Source organism: Heliangelus exortis, chromosome 4 (genome assembly GCF_036169615.1).
Source record: "Heliangelus exortis chromosome 4, bHelExo1.hap1, whole genome shotgun sequence".
Taxonomy (NCBI): Eukaryota; Metazoa; Chordata; class Aves; order Apodiformes; family Trochilidae; genus Heliangelus; species Heliangelus exortis.
Window position 1 is genome coordinate 27,946,481 of NC_092425.1, and position 20,044 is coordinate 27,966,524.

At 39.8% G+C, this 20,044-nt stretch overlaps 2 protein-coding genes across 2 annotated transcripts in view; both read left to right on the forward strand.

Annotated features, from left to right (window-relative positions):
• The first annotated feature begins 6,222 nt into the window (after nt 1-6,222).
• CNGA1 (cyclic nucleotide gated channel subunit alpha 1) lies at nt 6,223-14,243 on the forward strand. The gene is made up of 8 exons (XM_071743613.1): nt 6,223-6,429; nt 9,526-9,662; nt 9,957-10,019; nt 10,388-10,417; nt 10,538-10,636; nt 11,520-11,627; nt 11,774-11,880; nt 12,628-14,243. The coding sequence occupies exons 2-8, from the start codon at nt 9,538-9,540 to the stop codon at nt 14,040-14,042; spliced, it is 1,947 nt and encodes a 648-aa protein (XP_071599714.1). The 5' UTR covers nt 6,223-6,429; nt 9,526-9,537; the 3' UTR covers nt 14,043-14,243.
• Nucleotides 14,244-16,801: 2,558 nt separating this feature from the next.
• NFXL1 (nuclear transcription factor, X-box binding like 1) overlaps nt 16,802-20,044 on the forward strand; it is a 46,132-nt gene continuing 42,889 nt past the window's right edge. Inside the window, exons 1-3 of the mRNA XM_071743612.1 lie at nt 16,802-17,141; nt 18,452-18,622; nt 18,982-19,091. Coding sequence (XP_071599713.1) covers nt 16,982-17,141; nt 18,452-18,622; nt 18,982-19,091 — 441 coding nt within the window. The 5' untranslated portion in view covers nt 16,802-16,981. The remainder of the gene's footprint in view (nt 17,142-18,451; nt 18,623-18,981; nt 19,092-20,044) is intronic.

A 20,044-nucleotide genomic window follows, 5' to 3' on the forward strand; every position in this document is an offset into this window, starting at 1 on the left:
GGGAGCGTCCCCGGGCTGGGACCCGGAGGTGGGGGCGGCATTCCCGCCGCACCTGTGGGCGCGTCCTGACGGAGAACGGGCACACGGGACACCAGGAGTGACACCGGATGGGTTCTGAACTGGGTCATAGAATCAGAGAAAGGTTTGTGTTGGAAGGGCCACCTTATGCTACACGAGGCTGCTCGAAGGCCCATCCAGCCTGGCCTTTCGGAGAGGGCACATCCACAGCTTCCCTGGGCAGCCTCTTCCAGTGTCTCATTGTCCTTGCACTAAAGAATTTCTTCCTAATATCTAATCTGAATCCACCCTCTTCCAGTTTAAAGCCATTACCCTGTCCTGCCCCTGTAAAAAAAATCCCTCCCCAGCTTCCCAGTACAGCTGTACAAGTACGGAGGGCTACTATAAGGACTTCCAGATCTTTCTCCAGGCTGAACAACCCCAACCCTCTCAGCCTGTCTTCATAACAGAAATGCTGCAGCCCTCTGAACATCTTCATGGCCCTTCACTAGACTTGTTTCATGAGCTCCACGTCCTTGCAGTGCTGAGGGCTCCAGAACTGGACACAGAGTCTCTTGAGAGCAGAGGGGAAAGAATCACCTCCCTTGACCTGATGGTTGCACTCCTTTTGATGCAAACCCTGTTCTCACGTAGGGGCTTCTGCAACCCCACGGGAACACTGCATCAAAAAGAAGCTCTCTCAGTACCTAGGCAGTATTTGTGTCCACTGGAAGTTTCTACGGATTTAATTTTTCTTCACGCCTGAGAGAAGAGGTGAAAAACTTTATTTTGCAGCCACACCAAGTGTGTGATGGGTCACCTGTTCTAGCCTTGACCTCTGGCTCTGTGGGCAGGTGGAGGGATTCCCCAGACAGACTTTCCCAGCTTCACAGAACTAGGGCAGCACCTGGTGATACTCACCCTGAGATGACTCCCTGTGGCTGAACAGGCTCCAGGGTGTCATAAGAAACAATTATCCTTGTTACCCAATTAATAGTTTCAAGGCAGAAGTCCAAGACCCTGTTTTTAACATGGGTAAGTGAAACACATTTACAAAATACATGGCTTAATAAACCCTTATATGTTAACCTAGGATTGCCCAGCAAACTTAATGGGACAGTCTGAGTACCTTTAGCACGCAGAACTTCCTGAACTGGAGACAAACTGCAAGTGTAACCCAGCTCCATAGAGCAGCACAGGTACTGGCTTGAGGCTGGCGGAGTTGTAAACAAACTTTGGAGCACAGCACCTAAATTTATCATATTTGGGAAAAGTTTTAGCTCTGGTGCAGGCTGGTGAAATACAGTGACAGTAACTTAGTTTTCCCTGCCCTAGGTATCCTTGACTTTGCAGTCCTGAGGTTAAAGTGAGAGATAAAATTTGATGTCTTTGTCTAAATTTCTGTTTTTATTTTTTAAATATGGACAGGATTCTGCATGTTAGGGGGAAAGGAACGTTGCATTGCATTTTGTTTTGTGTGTTTTATTACTGATCTACTTTCTGTTTAGAGTGTCTGCAGTTACAAGAACTTCCATGGTAAGTGGCCTGACCTGAATGCAGGCTGCTAAGAGTTTGACTTCTCTGATTAATATTTCTAGAACAGAGGTTACTGCTACAGAAAAGCAGTAATTTTAAACAGTATTTAAGTCTGTTAAGTTAAAGTATTAAAGCACAATCTTAAAATTGTGAGCAAACATCCATCTTCTTTTACAACTTCTTACATGTCCATAGGAAAATCCATATATATGTTAAGATACATGTCTGCAGTCTGCTCCCAACTCCTATTTTTGTTCTGTGTTCCCTCAGATACGTCAAGTCTGGGTGTTCACACTGTTTCTGCCAAAATGCATCAATTTTTCCAGCTTCCTGCACTTTGACTGAAGCACATGGAGTGTCAGTCCTGCAAATGACTCAGTGGGGCAGAGCTGCAGAGAAGAAGGGAGGTGATAACACCCCAAAGGACCTGCAGAAGTACCAGAGGGTGGGTGGGGTGAGCTGCCACAGACCACCTCTTCCTCTGTCACAGCTCTTGCTGATCTACTGGTCAGGGCTTCACTGTAATGCAGTAAGCAGAACAAGTATACTGAGAAAGAATGCAGTTAACACTTCTGCAGATCAGCCTCTCTGCAAGTCAACTCCGTTAACAGACCATGGACATCAAAGCATTTTTAGTTAATGAATGCAATATTTAATCTGAGATACAGATTGGTTGACAGCTGGCTGAATATGAGCCAGCAGCATGCCCAGGTGGCCAAGAAGGCCAACAGCATCCTGGCTCATATGAGAAATAGTGTGGCCAGCAGGACTGGTGAGGCCACACCTTAAATACTGTGTTTGGTTTTGGGGCCCTCACTGCAAGAAAGACATTGAGGTGCTGGAGCATATCCAAAGAAGGGCAACAGAGCTGAAGGTGAAGGGTTTAGAGCACAAGTGTTTCAAGGACCAGGTGAGGGAACTGGGGTCATTTAGTCCGTAAAAAAGGAGGCTGAGAGGAGACTGTATGGCTCTCTTCAGCTACCTGACAGAAGGTTGTAGTGAGGTGGGGGTTGATCTCTTCCAATTAACAAGCAATAGGGCAAGAGGAATTGGCCTCAGGTTGTGTCAGGGGAGGTTTAGTTTGGATATCAGAAAAAATGTCTTCACTGAGAGGGCTGTCAGGCACTGGAACAGGCTGCTCAGGGAAGTGGTGGAGTCCCCATCCCTGGAGGTATTTTAAAAACATGTAGATGTTGTGCTTAGGGACATGGTGTAGTGGTGGACTTGGCAGTGCTGGGTTAATGGTTGGACCTGACAATCCTAAAGGTGTTTTCCAACCTACACGGTTATATGCATTTAAATGTTACTTATTTGAAAATCTTCATACATCTCGTTTTTTCGTGTTTTTAAATCTGAAGTAAACTGTGAAAACACTATGAAACTTTTTTTCTGAGAAAAAATATGAAGTAAAAAAAGTTGTAACTAACAATCCAAGTCAATGGGCAGACATAAAGAATGTCCAATGTGTAGTTACAGAAGGGAGTGGATGTACTTCAGATGTCTATACTTCAGTGATGATTTATAGTATTTTACATATTGAACTAATGTCAAATAAATTTGAGACAATTCCAGGAAAAAAGTACATAAAAGTAATTTATCAACACTGGTATATTTTTCTTTATTTTGGGTTAAATGCAAAGGTGAAACAGAAAAGAAAGTCTTGAAGTATAATCTTATAATTTGATATAGAGAAGAAAAAGATGCTTATTTACCATTCAGAATGGCACCTATCACTGATTTAGAGCAATCTCTGGGTCATCATTTGATGCAAATCACTTATTTCAGTGAAGCTATGCCAGCTAAGCACGGATCAGCTTTTTTGTCTTCAGTAACAATATCTATGTACCAGCAGCCAAAGCAATTTTGTGGCAGTTCACCTTAAAAATGCCCACATGGTGCTGTCTTAACTCCTACATTAATACAATGAAAGACAAGCAAGACTAAATATATCAATCCTATTTTAACTCAGTGCATTTTCTACCAGTTTTCAGTGACAATATCATACATTGGTGATTTTCTTTTAAGAAGAATTGACCTCAGACGAATCACCTTTGTATGTGTAAACATTCTAGTGTCATTATTCTGTGCCACCACTCCAGATTTCCTATGCTATTTTGGCTGGAAATAAAATTCTGCTAAACAGAAATCCTAACTGACTGCTCAGAGCTCACTCCTGCAGGGTCACCATGCTTATTTTTCTCCCAGCAATAACAGGGAGTGAAGTTCTTTTTTTTCCAGAGTTTTCTGGTGGCCCAGTTGCTCTTCTCCTGGAGGTTCCAGGCTGGGATGAGAAGCAGCATCTCAAGTCACCTCAGCCTGGGTGGCATAAGGACAGCCTCTCTGCGGGTTCAGCTCAGGGCACACCAGTAACTGATGTGCATGGCCAGTGACTCCTGTGCCTGCAGACATTTCTGAAGTGTTGATCCCTGGATGGAGTACTCATGGGAAAACTAGAGTCTGGACTTGGAAGATGCTGATAAAAAGCTTTGACATAGTCTGTTAGCATGCTATGTGGTGCTGGATGGTGTGCCTGATGGTGCTCATGTCTACAGAAGGCTTGCAATCTGTCCAGAGTTTTCCAGTTCCATCCTCACCTACCTATGGGAACCAAAGACGCCAACACACATTTTAAATTGCTCCTCCTTCTTCCCTCTCCACCAAGCACCCATTTAACGCCAAGGTAAACACACAGTACCACCTACTGGTGGAGGTGTTGCTTGCACTGATGGTTTTCCAGCCCCCAAGCCGTGTTTGGGCCAATTGTGCTTCAAAATACTGAATTCCCTATAACACCGTTCTATACAAGAGTATGAAATAAGCCAGAAGCCCTGCAGCCCTTCCAGCTACAGCACTTCTTACATGACATTTATTGCTGCAATCACATCAGCACTAGAAAAGACAGCACAGAATTTACAGAAAATAAGCTGCCCAAAACTGTGGTCCCCATCCAAACACTCATCTGTGTACACAGCTACAGCACAGTAAGATGAAAGACAAAGTTGTGCCATTAAAGCCTGTTTACTTATAAATACATAGCTTTAATTTATCTAGTGTTTTGGATATAGGTGAAGCTAGAGGTAGCTTTAATAGGATTGAGAAGAATTACAGATGATGACAAAGCAAACTACAAAAATAGATTAAAGTTGTCCTACTAAAATAATAATCCATTAGTGCAGTCATTCTCCCACCAGTCAAGGTTACTTCACTGGAATATGGAATTATAGGAAAAATATCTGTGAAAAAATGTTGATGCTCAACTACTGCAATTGTCAGTGAAGTCAGTGACAGCTATGTAGCTGGCTTTTAAAGGGGGGCAGAATAGAGACCACTGTGTTGAGCCCACTCAGAGCTTGTTCTGCAAATCTCTGCAGGTAAGTGAGGTCCTGGCCACTATCAGACATGGATCTGGTCTGGCCCAGTAGGACTCATCTTCCTCTGGCTGAGAACTTCTTTGAAAAACTCCACAGTAAAGCAGATAAGAAAAAATAAGTTAAAAATAAGTCCTGCCTTACAGGTCTGCTTATTTAAAAAAAAAACAACTGATTGTTCTCTACCAGAATAAAAAGGTCTATCTTTGAGCATCATTTTGGGTTTCTTATTATATCTACAGTGTGTTGATCTACTTATGAATGACCACTCAGTCACTTGGACTCCAAGATTTAAGTTGGTTTATATGAATGTTATGGCATTGCTTCCTCCTGCTCTTGGTAAAGGAAACCAGTGTGTCTTAATCTCAAATTCACAGGGCTTGGACTGCTTTCCTGGATTCTGCTTGTTTTGAAGCAAAGTTAAAAAGTAATTCAGTAACTTCAGCTGTTGTTGTAACAAAACTCTTGTAACCAAGATACCATTTACAATCTGAAAAATTATTTGTTTTGCTGCTTAAAAGATTTACTGCACTAGATTTCATGCTCAACAATGCCTATACCTTTTTTCTTTTTCTTCCTCTCTTTTTTTTTTTTTTTCTTTTTCTTCTCCAAAATGGGCCCCATAAAACATGCCAGATGAAAAAAACAGTAATTCAATCTCCAGAAAACTTGATTTTTCTCATTCTTGTGGGAGTGAGTGAAACAGGAAAGCTGAGGTATTCAAATACCCCAACAACTTTTCAAAGTACACTAGGATTCTTTGGGGACTTCCTTGGATGTGTGGCTTTCATAGATGAACTCTTGCACATGTCTAAAGCAGGAGGACTGCAGCTACTTTACAAACCATTTTGCAAAGTCATAATCCATACCAAATGTGAAGACTAGTTTAGTGTCTTAAAACCTAATCATCATGGCATTTCCCACTAAATATATATTCCCACTTCATCGGCTTTTTAAAACATCAAAATAGGAATGTAAAAGCTATGTCAGATGTTTAAAATGACATTTTTTAATATTCAGCAATATGATAAATAGGAAATTTCAATTTATGGTGTTCCATCAATTGTAGTAAAGAGCCTGTTAATACTGTAAAAAAACATCAGCAACATTCAGAAAATGGGCCAGCAGACAATACTGAACGCACAGTAATGTACAATAATAGGTTTCAAGTTTTAAAACAGCATATGCTTCAATATTTGTTACTTCTTGTGTGTGTTGATAGGGCTAGTAAGCTTTTCTTCAGGTGAGGGATAATAGTTACTGCCACTGTCACTTTCATCTCTCCCTAAATCTCAAAATCCATCACTAGGTCAAGGAAATCCTCCTCTAATATGCAAGTTCTTCTCTGGGAATAATTCTGAGAACAGCACATGGAACTGGCTGGTTGAGAAACTGATCAATAAGAGATGTATATATGAAATGTTGATTATATTTAGCTTTCCATAGTGGTTCTGCTCATGTAGTAAGGAAAGGTGGCTGATTTAAAGGACTGCAGGCACTGTTAGAAGCAGCAGATCACATTGCAAAGGTAAGCATGCACCCTGATGGAACTCCTTATTGCAGGATTGCTTGGGACTCTTTGCACATTAGAAAAGAGATTTCACTGGAACACAATGCAGATTTTAATGTTTAGCGAGGCTTTTTGTTACTTTCTGTGAAGAAAAAAAGTAGATATTTATATGATGAAAATTCTCTTCTCGGGCAATCTTACTCAAAGTATTTTCTCTCTGAAAATAATGAGAAGTAAATATGGTGGGTCAGCAAGAAAGTGAGAAATAACTAAAAAAAAAAAAAGAGCAGAAGAGATTGAAGCTGCTCTTCTATTTACTAAAATCCTGTAAGAAGATAATACTGCTTTTGTTTTCTTGCAGCCCTAAAGATTTTGGTGTATAGTAGTTACTATAATTAGGTTTAGGTCATAATGTTTGAAAACTTGATTGTTTATCTTAGCTGTCAATTTTAAAATTCAAAGCTAGCAAGCTATTGGTGATGATACAGTAAAAATAATGTGGTAAAAACCTAAAATATCTCTAAAACAAGTATTTAGCTGTATTACTTCTCAAATTTACTACCTAAATATGACTAAAAACTGAGCAGTGGATTTTTAACATAAAAGCAGTGTAGCCATTTGTGACAGTGTTAGTTTAAGAAAAATAGGTATGACTACAGAATAAGAAATATGGTAGTGATATAATTTAGTAAAAATTACCTGAAATATTGTTTGAGAAACCTCTAAAATGCAATTTAAAAAAGCATTAAGGTGAGTTCTGAGCCCACTGAGTTTAAAAGGACATTTTCTACTGTTCCCAGGGCTGGGGTTTTGTCACGCTGTAACTGCTGTCCCCAGACAAGGAGAAATTCCTGTACCCAACTGACAATAAGCACATGCTGCAATCAGCATTTGTGTCTCTTAGACATAAGAATTTCAAAACTCCTCACAATTTCCTTTGAGACTTATGAAATTTGAAGATCTTGTGCTACAAGTATGACTGACAAGGGTAATCAGGGCAGTCACCTGAGCCTGACATTCTGATTTAGGATTTTGAGACCACAGGGTGGTAAATATTTCCAGTTTCCATACACAGGGGATTTTCAGGCATACTTAATGCCCATTTACTGCTTCCACTGCCTCAGTAAAGATGTTAAATGGCAGCTCCTAGCAAGTTCTATTCATGGCTCCTTTGACAGTGGAACATTCCACAGTGGACACTAATGGAGCCAAAGGAATCTGTCTGTTTGCAAAAATGCGCAGAAAATCCTCCTTACTTGAAGAAAAGGAGAATGAACAGGATACAGATTTTTGCCTAAACTCCAGGCTAAGTAGTCTGGATGGGTGTGGATTTTTCTACATGCCCGTTCTTCTCATGGTCTTCAACCTCTAGCACCTCTGCAAATCAGTATGGGTGGATAGCATAACATTATAAGATAACATATTATAAGATATGATAACAGCACAGATAAGATAACACATTATAAGATAAGATAAACATGAAAAATTAGTTCCTATGTAGAAATACTGGTACTGGGACTCCTATTGTGAACTGACTTGTTTAGAGCTCCTCTGTTGGAGGAATGATTTCACTGGAAATTAATACAATTGCATTTGTCTGATAGGAGTGAGTGGAAGTGGCTGGACACAGCTTTATTTTGCACTGTTATCTGTGAGTGGTGTGGACTGCAGTGGGGCTCTATGGAGGATATAGGTTAAATCAGGATGAAATTTTGTGAGCCAGCATTAGTAGAGCTTTCAAAGTGCCTATAAGTCTACATAAAGCTGCTTAATTCTTCCTGGTGTATTTTCAGCCTCTATGCTCTCAAATACAATTTATCCTTGGAGTAAGTCAGTGGGAACTCTGTTACAGCTTTTAAGCTTCTGTTGAATGTAACCTAATACATACTGTATCTTAGAAACATTAGAATATTTCTATGTGACATCTTAGACCTACCCGATCATTGCTCTTAAGCATTTAAAGACTGACCAGCAATGTTGGACTAAGTTTGAGACTACTTGTGGAAAAACCCACCCTTGTCTTCAGTCTTTATCCTTCTACTCTGTAGAATGTTGCATATTGCTGTATTATTTTTTGCATCATGTGCCATTCATGTCTGATGAATGCTGGAAACATGGGGTCCCTGTCCTATTTCTGTATAGGAATATTTTTAGTTTAATTGACTAATAAAGTAAGTCAGGTAAGTCTGGCAGTTAAGTGGCAGCTGTATCATCCTGCATGTCTTTTGTGTTGTCCTTGACTACAGAATGGAAGTACTTTTTTTAAGATTAATTCTGTGGAATTTTACTTCACTTATCAATAGTGCAGCCACTCATTTGTCAGTTTGTGACTTACAGACATCTCCATGCTCTGATTTCACATGCACAGGGATATTGTTACTGCAGCAGACAGCATCTGTTTAGTAATCCTACCTAAATGGCCCTGCCAAGGGCAGATCACACTTGTAGACACAATTGATGCCAAAATAATTGGCACTCATTGATGATGAGACATAACTCACAAAATTGAGAGAGTAGTGTTGAAAAGGGAGAGCAGCAGTTATGAACACTAAAACATGTTCTGTTTTTTAGTACTGAGATGAGAAAACCAGACATGAATGGCCATTAACTTTAGGTATTTATGTGTGAGTTGCTATATGACTAAGGAGACTCTTAACTACATCAGTCTTTAAGTTTCTGGTTACAGAACCTACTCGTTGTTCTCAACAGAGTTTAAGTCTTAGATGACAGAAATCCTGAAATGTCTTTGGACATCCAACCAATGCATGCTTCCTAGTCTGGTAAGGAACAGTGATAGATGTTTCAATTACACTTATCCACATATTTTCAAGGAATGGGATTAGGCTCAGAAGAAAGACCTTCTCTCAGAGAAAGATGTCCTGAACATTCACTTTAGCAGCAGTTGCCTGGTCACTCAGCATACTGGAGCACCCACAGTGCCATTTCTTGTCTGGTGGGGATGTCATGGGATGGAGAAACTGGAAATACAATTGTTGGGTTTGAGGAAAGCAAGGATATGAAGGATTCCTCTTTCAGGGGAAAAAGAAATTGCTTGTTACTTCTGCTAATTGTGAAATTACTTGATTCTTTTTTTCCTCCATTACCCATGGTAAGACAAACTTGACCATGAAGGTAGGAGTGATTGAGACCCATCACTCCCATACAGTTGTTCCCTGTGGGGTAGTGCAAGACACCAGTGAGGACTCTGGACAGACAGACAAAGGGGAAAACAGGTATGTCAAATGTACCATGTTGTGTCTGCTTGGTGTTTTGTTTTTTCCTTTGATAATTTGTATGGGATAAACTAAACACAGATATTTGCCACCATCTGATTTTCTTTACATTCTATTAATACATTTTAAAATATTGTTATAAGTTGCTTATTATATATATTCAGGAGATTAAAAACTGTGCTCCTTCAGTTTCCTTCAAAAACTTAACCTATGGCTGACATGGTGAGGAACAGTGCACAACAATTTAGATTAAACTTCCTTTTGTGTATTTCAGCAGATATTATGTAACTGTGTTGTTTTGCTGTTCCTTAGGCAGCACTATCTACCTGGTGGGTTTGCACACTACAATATTAACAACAACAGTAATAAAGATGAGTAAGTATCTTTGCCTTTTCAGAAAATGGGAGTAGTGCCAAATTGGTTGTTTAAGCAGCAAGGAAAAAGAATAATATATATATAATAATTAATTTACAAACAGGTATGTCATTCAAGTAATTCCAAGAGACTTTATGTATATTTGAACTTCAGGCACATAAATTATGATGATCATTCTCAATACCAAGGTTATTGGAATTATATCTATTAATTTAAAATAAAACTAATTCTATGTGAATACAATAAGCAAAACAGTCTTTAAGGCCAAACACCTGATACTTACTGAATTCAGATGATTCTAATAAGTCAATGTGGAAGAAAATAGTTATGTGTATCCCATAAGCCTATATTATTTTCATTTTCCTTAGGGAGAAGAAAAAGAAAAAAGAAAAGAAGAGGTAAGATAAGGAGCTACCTTACTGCTTCTTAGGAATAGTATTAAATGTCCTAGATATTTAATTTATTTCCAAATATATTTTAACTTAGTCTGTAACTGAAAATGTCAATGTATTTCTTAGCAAGTCAGAAAAAAAAAAGGATGGAGAAACACAAAAGAAGGAAAAAAAGGAGAAAACCAAAAATAAAGATAAATCCAAGAAGAAAGAAAATAAAGAAGAGTAAGTATTTTTCATTAAGGTCCTGCTATGTTAGTCTGATAAAACTGTATTTGATGTAAAATTGAGTCTATTCATGGATCCTGTAAACAAGATGCTTATATTCCTATGAAAGAGTTTATAGTGTTGTTGTTCTCCCTAGAGTGGAGTTGTTCTGATTTAACTTCATTTGTGGACAACAGAAATATGCATGCATAGAATTGGTCTGAAAAAAAAAAGTCAAGAAAAGTCTCGCTTGGATTCTGATTGTCTGATACTTTTTGGATAACACCCTGCAGCAAAAGATGTGCCAGTGTAAAGCAATCTCTGCTGCACACAAGGGCACCTACAAACAAGTAAACTCTTCTGTGGTCTGAAATCTTTCGCTTTACCTGTAGCTTGATAAAATAATAATTTTCTGGCCAAGGAAAAGAAACTTACAACAGTGCAGTAGGAGCTTATGTTGTATGATATAAATTATGCCAATGTTTCATACTTCTCAGAGTTAGATTTTTCCCAGTGAGAAAGGCATGGTTTGTCTCACTTATTTAAACATTAGTAGTCACACAATAATTTTATTTTTTAGCAGATTATCATATCACCTATCAGACCAGACAGTTAGTTGGATAGGAAACAGATTTATTTTAAAAAGTTGAATTATGTGTGCCAAAATAAACTGAAGTGGGACTGCCAAGCTGATTTTTCTTAGCAAAATTTAGATTCTATAGATTGTGTCCTGCATCAAACCTAAAAAGCAGCTTCACGTTCTCTATGCATTCAAGCAAGGAAGCTTAAAGATCATCTACTTTGCAATAACAATTTCTGGAATGCTTCATTTCTCAAAAATTGTTATGTGTACTTAAAGTCTCTCATTAAATCTTCTTTCTTTTTCCTGTCTGTCACCTAGGAAGAAGAAAGACATTTTCACTATTGACCCAGCAGGAAATATATATTACAACTGGTTGTTTTGCATCACAATGCCTGTCATGTACAACTGGACCATGATTATTGCTAGGTGATGTACTCCTCTAATGACTTGATAGTACTCCTGGCAAATCACAGTATCCCTGAATAGATTAAAAATATATATGATTCATCGCTGATTTGATACAAGTATTTGATTTACATTTAATGGTAATTTAATTCTCTTTTCCTATGCAGAGCCTGTTTTGATGAGCTTCAGCACGACTACTTATTAGCATGGTTTATTATTGATTACATTTCTGATGCCATCTATGTTGTTGACATGTTTGTACGTACAAGAACAGGTAAGTATACTCAGTGGTTGGTTATTACTCTTCATTTATTTGTGTCAGGTCATTTAAAATACTCAGAATTCTGTTCTTTTTATCTGGGTACCCTTGATGAGGTACAATACTTAAAAAGACTTCAAGATAAATCTCTGAAAGACTGTGACCTGTAGAAATAGAAGAAACTGATTTATTACTCAAAGAATACATAAAGCTTGAGGTAAGCTAGCCATAACGTATGCTAGATACAAGCTGTTCTGCCTGCAGATGACTCAGCAAGACAAAATAAACATATAATGCAACTGAGTGAGAATCAGGCATTCTGAAAAATTACACTTAAATTTGGATTTTGTATTTAAGGAGATTCAAGTATTTGCTTGATTTTTGAGATAATTGAGCATGCTGCAGCTTCTCGTTTGCATCTTCCTTTCCTTCATTAACCACCCTTCCTACAGTCTGTGAAGGCTGTTATGGGGTTTTAGATTATTTTTTTTTTCTGAATTTCACCACAGTGGGAAAGCTGAAGGGAAGAATTGGAGCTAGAAATGTTTCATTTTCCAAGCTGAATAGTTTAGCTCAAGGTGAACCATTTGGCACTAAGTTGACTATCTGGATATAAGAAATTGCTTATTAAAATGTAAGAGAAATTATGTACCATCTGGAACTTGCACCCCAAATATTTTCCAAAGTAGATTTGAACAAAGTAGATTAAACATGACACAGTTGATTATTTAACGTTCTTTATTATTTACATTTCTATTTTAGGTTACCTGGAGCAAGGTCTTCTGGTGAATGAAGAACAAAAGCTTCGAGAGAAGTATAAGTCATCTTTTCAATTCAAATTAGATTTTCTGTCAATCATCCCAACCGATCTCTTGTACTTGAAGTTAGGACTGAATTACCCAGAATTAAGAATAAACAGACTACTCAGAGTAGCTCGGATGTTTGAATTCTTCCAGCGAACAGAAACAAGGACAAACTACCCAAATATCTTCAGGATCTCTAACCTTGTCATGTACATTGTGATTATTATTCACTGGAATGCCTGTGTGTACTATTCCATCTCCAAAGCCATCGGGTTTGGGGCTGACACATGGGTCTACCCTAACACCTCCGATCCCGAATTTGCCCGTCTGACAAGAAAGTACGTCTACAGTCTCTACTGGTCAACACTGACCCTGACTACTATCGGTGAAACACCCCCTCCTGTACGGGATTCTGAGTATTTCTTTGTGGTCATTGACTTCTTGGTTGGAGTATTGATTTTTGCTACCATTGTTGGTAACGTGGGCTCTATGATCTCCAACATGAATGCTGCCAGGGCAGAGTTTCAAGCAAAGATCGACGCTATCAAGCAGTACATGCACTTTCGGAATGTGAGTAAAGACATGGAAAAAAGAGTTATAAAGTGGTTTGACTACCTATGGACAAACAAAAAGGCTGTGGATGAAAGGGAAGTCTTGAAGTATCTGCCAGATAAACTAAGAGCAGAGATTGCAATCAACGTTCACCTGGAAACACTAAGAAAAGTTCGGATTTTTGCAGACTGCGAAGCTGGTCTGTTGGTTGAACTGGTTTTGAAACTCCAGCCACAAGTATACAGTCCTGGAGATTATATTTGCAGAAAAGGAGATATTGGACGAGAGATGTACATTATCAAAGAAGGCAAGCTGGCAGTAGTTGCTGATGATGGAATTACCCAGTTTGTGGTCCTAAGTGATGGCAGCTACTTTGGAGAAATCAGTATTCTAAATATTAAAGGTAGCAAAGCTGGCAATCGAAGAACAGCCAACATCAGAAGTATTGGATACTCAGATTTGTTTTGTCTGTCTAAAGATGATCTCATGGAGGCTTTGACAGAGTATCCAGATGCAAAGGCCATGCTGGAAGAAAAAGGCAAGCAAATCCTAATGAAAGATGGGTTGTTGGACATTGAAGTTGCAAATTCAGGAAGCGATCCTAAAGATCTGGAAGAGAAGGTCAACTACATGCAAGGAGCAATGGACAGATTACAAACAAAGTTTGCCAGGTTGCTGGCTGAGTATGAAGCTACTCAACAGAAACTAAAAAAAAGACTTACACAGGTCGAGAAAATATTGAAACCAATTATAGAGCAAGAATTCACAGATTTAGAAGAAGCAGCTCCACCTACAGATAAACCTGGAGTGTCGAAAGAGTAACACTGGAGGTTGCCAATAAGACTTAGGGTCAAATCCCTGCCTGGGGCTGAACACATTCATTTATAATCTCTGTAGGACCTGACTATTAAAAACTATTTGTTGAGGTAATGTTACTAATTTCCTACAAGCAGCTCATATTCAGCAGGTTTTAGAAAATGAAAGAGTTGAGAAAGGGGATGGAAGATAACAGCTTGCTCTCACACACCCAGGTGGCACAAACCCACGCTCAGGCAGGAGCAGCCCTGCACTGGAAAACACTGAATGGTTTCCTGACTGGTTTAAAATTATTTCCTTGTGTCTCACGGAAAGAAGGAAAGGTTTGGTAACAGTTACGTTGTTTCAAGTCAATATAGCCATGAACTAAGATATTAAGTTTGTGTATAAAGAAATATATTTTACTGTCTATTGATAAACATGAGATTAATTAAGTATGGGATATTATTAGCTACATCTACCATGCAGATGTGAGTACTGAAGATTGTAAGATTTTGAAAATGTTGTTACTTTATTTGGTCCACCTTTTGTTGATTGCCTGAAATGTTTTGATTGCCTGAGTAGTTTTAATCAGTCCCTTTTTTTTTTTTTTTTTTTTTTTTTTTTTTTTTTGGATATTACATGCCAAGATTGGAACACAGAAGAAAATACAACTTTTTGCAGGCATCAGTATGACAAAATCTGGATGGTTCAAAGTCTAGGTGTGCTTTCCATAATAATAAGAGATATGCAATATTGAAGACTGCTGCTCCATATAATTCTGTGGCTGCTGAACATGGACTATCAAGTTTTTAAGATATGTGCTTAGAAATTTTTATGTCACTGATGTAACAGTTTTGGATGCTGGCAGAGTGCAAGGGACAAACATGACAGAAAGAGGCCAGACTTTCCCTGCAGCACCTTCTGTAGCTGCTGTTGGGGAAAAAAAATACAACCGAGTAGGTAATTTGTTCATTGATAGGGTATTTCTTCTGTTCATAACTACTACTAAGACAGAAAAAGCTACTGTTTCTTATGTCAGATATGTTTTCAACTGCTTTAAGAAGGATTACCTCCTTGGAATTTCCTCCTAATTTTTGTCTTTTTCTACTGGCAAAAATTTTTGTTTTTATTAGTTGCAATCTCAGGTGATTTCAGCTGGGTGTTTTCAATAGACTTGGATCACAGACACTTAATGTTGGAAAAAATTTGATGACAGGGAGTGAAGAAAGGGACTGCAAGGAGAGAATGGATAATTCTGTATTGAGGGTAATTTGATTATCCTGGGAAACTGTACTGCCACTCTTAAAAAAGACATATGTAAACATTACTGTCACTTAGTAATATCTCTATGCTTTCATTCTTCTCCTTAATAAGATGGAGATACTATACATCTTATCTTTTGTGAAGTGCATTCACTTCTAGGTTTTTTTTTTTGGTTTTTTGTTTGTTTGTTTGTTTGTTTGCTTTTGTAATATAGATGGGTTTCCAGAATGCCAGAAATCTATAAATAACTCCCAACTTCACTGCCAGGATTAACCATTATGAAGTAATTAATGCACAGGGTATATATGGATAATGATAAATGTAAATATTAAACAGCTGTTCATTCACTGTTGATCCTTGTGCTTTGATTGGCATAACATTGCCTCTTGTGCTACCACAGGGCACATGTGAGTGGCTGGCACTTCTTTCTTGATGCCCAGCCCTCATACATTTATATACATTAATTAGATCCCCTCTGTCTTCTCCTCTCCAGACTAAAAAGCCCCAGGTCTCTCAGTCTTTCTTTATTAGCAGGTGTTCCAGTCCCTTAATCACCCTCCTAGCCCTCCGTTGTACTCTCTCGTGTAAATCCCTCCCCCTCCGGAACAGGGGAGCCCAGAAGACTCTCCCTGTGCATCCCAGAGCAGCGTTACTGGGAACGCAGGACTTGGCAAGCAGCGTTCTCCCAATCCAGGTCTTGAATATAATTTGCTACCTGTATGACAGCAGCATCCCATAGGGCTGGGTTGTAACTCACTAGGCACTTAGGAAGCACTTTTCTCCTTTGTTTTAGAGTTTAAGGCTTTGTATTAGAGAAATGTCTGATGTGGGTTTCAATTAATAAAGATAGAATATACTGTTTGTATTTTTTCTTTTACTGCTCCTTCAGCCTACAAGTTGCAGTCACTAGCTGACTTTCTTGAGAACAAAAATTATTTAACACTTTGAACTAGAAGTGACCTCCAGAAGTTTACTATTTTCAGACTCTATTTTAAATCTTGTACTATTTATTTAATTTTTATAAGCAGGAATGTGCTGAAAAAAAACCCAACCCTAAATGCCTTGTTTCCTCCTGGCACGGCAAGGCAGAACACAAGAGCTATCAGAAAATGCCAATCTGATTTAAAATCTTTCAAGTTGCATTTATGTACCAGAACTTTTAAGGCAGCATACAGGTTCTCTAAACACGGTTTATAAATCTCTCCCACACAGAAGAAGAGGAGCTGCGGGAAAAACGCACTCAACACCGCAGGCTGCAGAAACGGCTGCCAGGAAGAGGGCTCAACCCCTTCTTTCTGGGGCCAGATCGGCAAGCAAGGAGAAATTAAAATATTAGATAACGAGTAGCTGCCAGGACAGGCATCACCAAACACTTTTCTGGTTGGCAACCGTGCAAAGGCCGCCCCCGGGCCCCCTTCTCGGAGCCGCCATCAAGCGCCGCGGTGCACGCTGGGTATTGGAGTCCCCGAGCCTCCGCCTCCGCTTCCGCCCCGGCGGCGCGGGGAGCGCTGGGAGTTGTAGTTGCGCTGCCTCGGGGGCTCCGAGGCGTCCCCGCCGCCTCCACCGCCGCTTCCGGACAGAGGGAGCGGGCCTGGCCGGGCCGGGCAAGGGAGGAGGGGTCGCCGCGGGGCGGCTTCAGCCGCGGAGCGTGAGGAGGTCCAGGTTCCCCCCGCTGTTCTTCGCTCGCTGGAGGGGGAGGAATGGAGGCGCCCTGGCGCCAGGGCGGACGGGGCCGGGGCCGCGCCAGGCCCGGGGAGGGATTCGCCGCCCGCGCTGGGGCAGCCGCCCGGCCCCCGGCCCCGAGGGCCCGCGGCGGTGCCAGCGTTGGGGCCGCGGGGATCAGCGGCGAGGCGGCCAGGGGTGAGTATCGTGTCCTCCTCTGTGCTCCGGCCCGGCCGGGGGCTGCAGGGGGCTGGGCTGGGCAGCCGGCTCTGGCCCGCAGCCCAGGCGGGCCCGGGGAGCCTCTGCAGGTACCCAGGTCAGGGCTCTCCCCGGCGGAGTGGGGACGGGAGGCGGGCGGTGGGCGGCGGGCAGCGGGCGCCCCGGCCAGGCTCCCCTCGGTGGTAGCCAGGCGATGTTGGCCGTGAGCCCTGTCCTGCCGGCTGTTGCCTTCTGCGGAGGCCTCGGGCAGTGGCTGAGGGCTCGGGGTCAGAGCCCTCCCCAGGGAGCACGGGCAGTGCCCTTCCAGCAGCAGAGTGGAGTGAAGGCTGAAGCAGCTTTCAGTCTTTCAGTAGAGTCGCAAATACTGAAAAGAGGGCTGCCCGCTAGGGACAGGCGTCGGGTAGCCTGGTCAGTGTGTGCCACGATGCCCCGGCGTGGGAAGGTGCACGGGGGATGCTGTGAGTGCCAGGTAGTGCCCACGTAATGCTTGGCGAGTACAGGAATGCCCAATACTGAGCTCTGAAGTGGCAGCATGGTCTTTTTAAAGAAAAGCCCTAAAATTAAACTTGATAGAACCCCGGTAAATGTATTGGGTGCGTTAGTCCTATATGGTAAGTTAGAGGTATTTAAGTCCTGTGATTTGCTGAAGACCTTTATATCTCCATGGTATGTTATCTCAAAGACCTCTTGGTTTATTATGAGATTTCTTAAGCTATATAATTTTTTAAATCTGAGAATATTCCTCTACTTCACGTGCAATAGTAACTTTGAAAATAGCCTATTTTAAAATACCCTGTCACTTCTGATGTTGCCAGATGTAAAATAGATTAAACCCACTATTGCAATAATGACTTGTTGGATGGAGGGATGTAATAGTCATAATTCAAAAGATACTGAATACTGGGAGAGGTACCTGTTCAGTATCAGCAAATCATAACAATTGCTCTTGTCGAGAATTGCACAACCTTTTTTTTTTGTCTTCCTTATGTCATGAAAGTTGTTTTGGTGTGGGATGCATGTAGGTTTTTTTTAAAGTATCATTTTTATAGTGTATATTTTAGTATGTTTAGTTGGATTTTTCAGTGGTAATTGGCAGACTCCTGCTTTGAGTTTTATGGATAATGCACAGTAAAGAAGAAAGCACAATTTATCTCTTCTTGTGTGGTATTGAAAATGTAGCAATATACTGCCCTTAAAAACATAAAATCAACAAGTTCTTGAAGAAAAGGACACTTGAAGGTATGTAGAACTGAATGTGGTAGTAATCATCATTAATATTCTCTTATTAGAATTATCTTCACAAAAGAAATTTGATGAAATTAAGAAGGCTAATCAGGCTGCAGCAAAAAAGCTAGTTGAAGACCAATTTAGCTCCTCGTCTGAAGATGATGATGAAGATGCTGAAGTAAAACAGGGAAAGATTTTGGACAAAACATTTACCATTTACACCAGTCAAACCGGTAATTTTTTAAATAAATTATTGATGTTTATTTTGGTATGAAAGTATCAGCAATGCTGTATTGCTGGCTGTATTTTAGAATTTCTCCATAAGTGGCGGCAAAGCCCTTTATTCTGATGCCTTGTATTAGGAATATTTGTTCCAGCATTGCATGCTGGCAGTACTTCTTCCCTTTTTATGCAGATCCATCGTATCGCTTGGAAACTGCCTTAAGAAATTTTAATAATGTGGTTTTCAAATAATATATGACTGGCCTCTGTTCAGAGGAAAAAAGCCCCACAACTTCTACAGAAGTCTCAACATGTACAGAATAGCAGAGCAAACATTACTGATTGCTTTAAAAATCTTTATATGTTAAAGATGGAGATGCAAGTGAACTGGAACGTACAAGACAGTACATGAATGAAGCTTTTCAGTCAGGGGCCATGACATGTCTGATCTGCATTGCTTCAGTTAAACGGAACCAAGCTGTAAGTATTTCACAGTAGTCTTTTAGAATAAGCAAATATAATGATATTAATAACTTGCATGACATGGTAACTTATGACTAATATGAACGCTAAAATAGTTCTTAGGACTGATTCTTTTAAAATTATTAAAGTACTATATGCAACTTTAGGAATCTTTGTGTCTTTTTTAAACACTTGAAGAAGTAAGTGCATATATATATATAGCTTATAATTGGAATATGTGTTTTTTAATGTATGCTTGTTATTGTTCTGTAAAATAGTTATTTTTAAATTTTAGTGTAGCAGTTAAAAAAAAATCCAGGAAGGTGCTGCAATTGTGTTTTCAATAAGCTATGTTGTAGCAAACAGCAAAAAACGGCAAAGAATTTGGGAAATGCTCTTAGTTTTAAAGCAAGGAAACTAAAACATAAACTTTGCTTCTACAAATGCTGATAAGTGAAAGAGAAGGGTGCCATGGTTGAGAAGGTTCTTGTATTTTGCACTGGTACATTTTTCGTGGTAGAGATTTCAGGACAAATCTTTTTCAACTTTGTTATAGTGTATCAACTTCTCTTAGACTTTAAGAGGCCCAACTGTTTCTGTTACAGTTACTTGAATCAAATACATGTTTGCAACTTTATGTTTAACATTAAGAGAAAAAAATGCAGAAAATCTTTAACCCCTTATGTTGGATGTACAGGGTCTACACGTATCCAATGAAACTGGTCATTAACCTTTTTTAGAAAAAAATGCAATGTATTTTTAATTAATTCCTAACATATTTAATCCATTTTTTTCCAGACCTTAGGACATATTTTTAGCTTGATTTTGAAGTTAATGCATGTAAATGTCTTCTCATAGAATCACAGAAGCATCAAAGTTGGAAAAAACCTCTAAGATCATCAAGTCTAAATGTCCTCCTTACAACTCATAACCACTAAACCATCCACTGTAGTACCTCACCTACCCATCTT

Bases quoted from the DNA above. Each gene is read 5' to 3' on its own strand.
- CNGA1 (XM_071743613.1), top strand. From the start codon at position 9,538: ATGAAGGTAGGAGTGATTGAGACCCATCACTCCCATACAGTTGTTCCC. The intron at 9,663-9,956 runs GTTGTGTCTGCT...GCTGTTCCTTAG, and splicing joins AGGTATGTCAAATGTACCAT to GCAGCACTATCTACCTGGTG. The intron at 10,637-11,519 runs GTAAGTATTTTT...TCTGTCACCTAG, and splicing joins AAGAAAGAAAATAAAGAAGA to GAAGAAGAAAGACATTTTCA.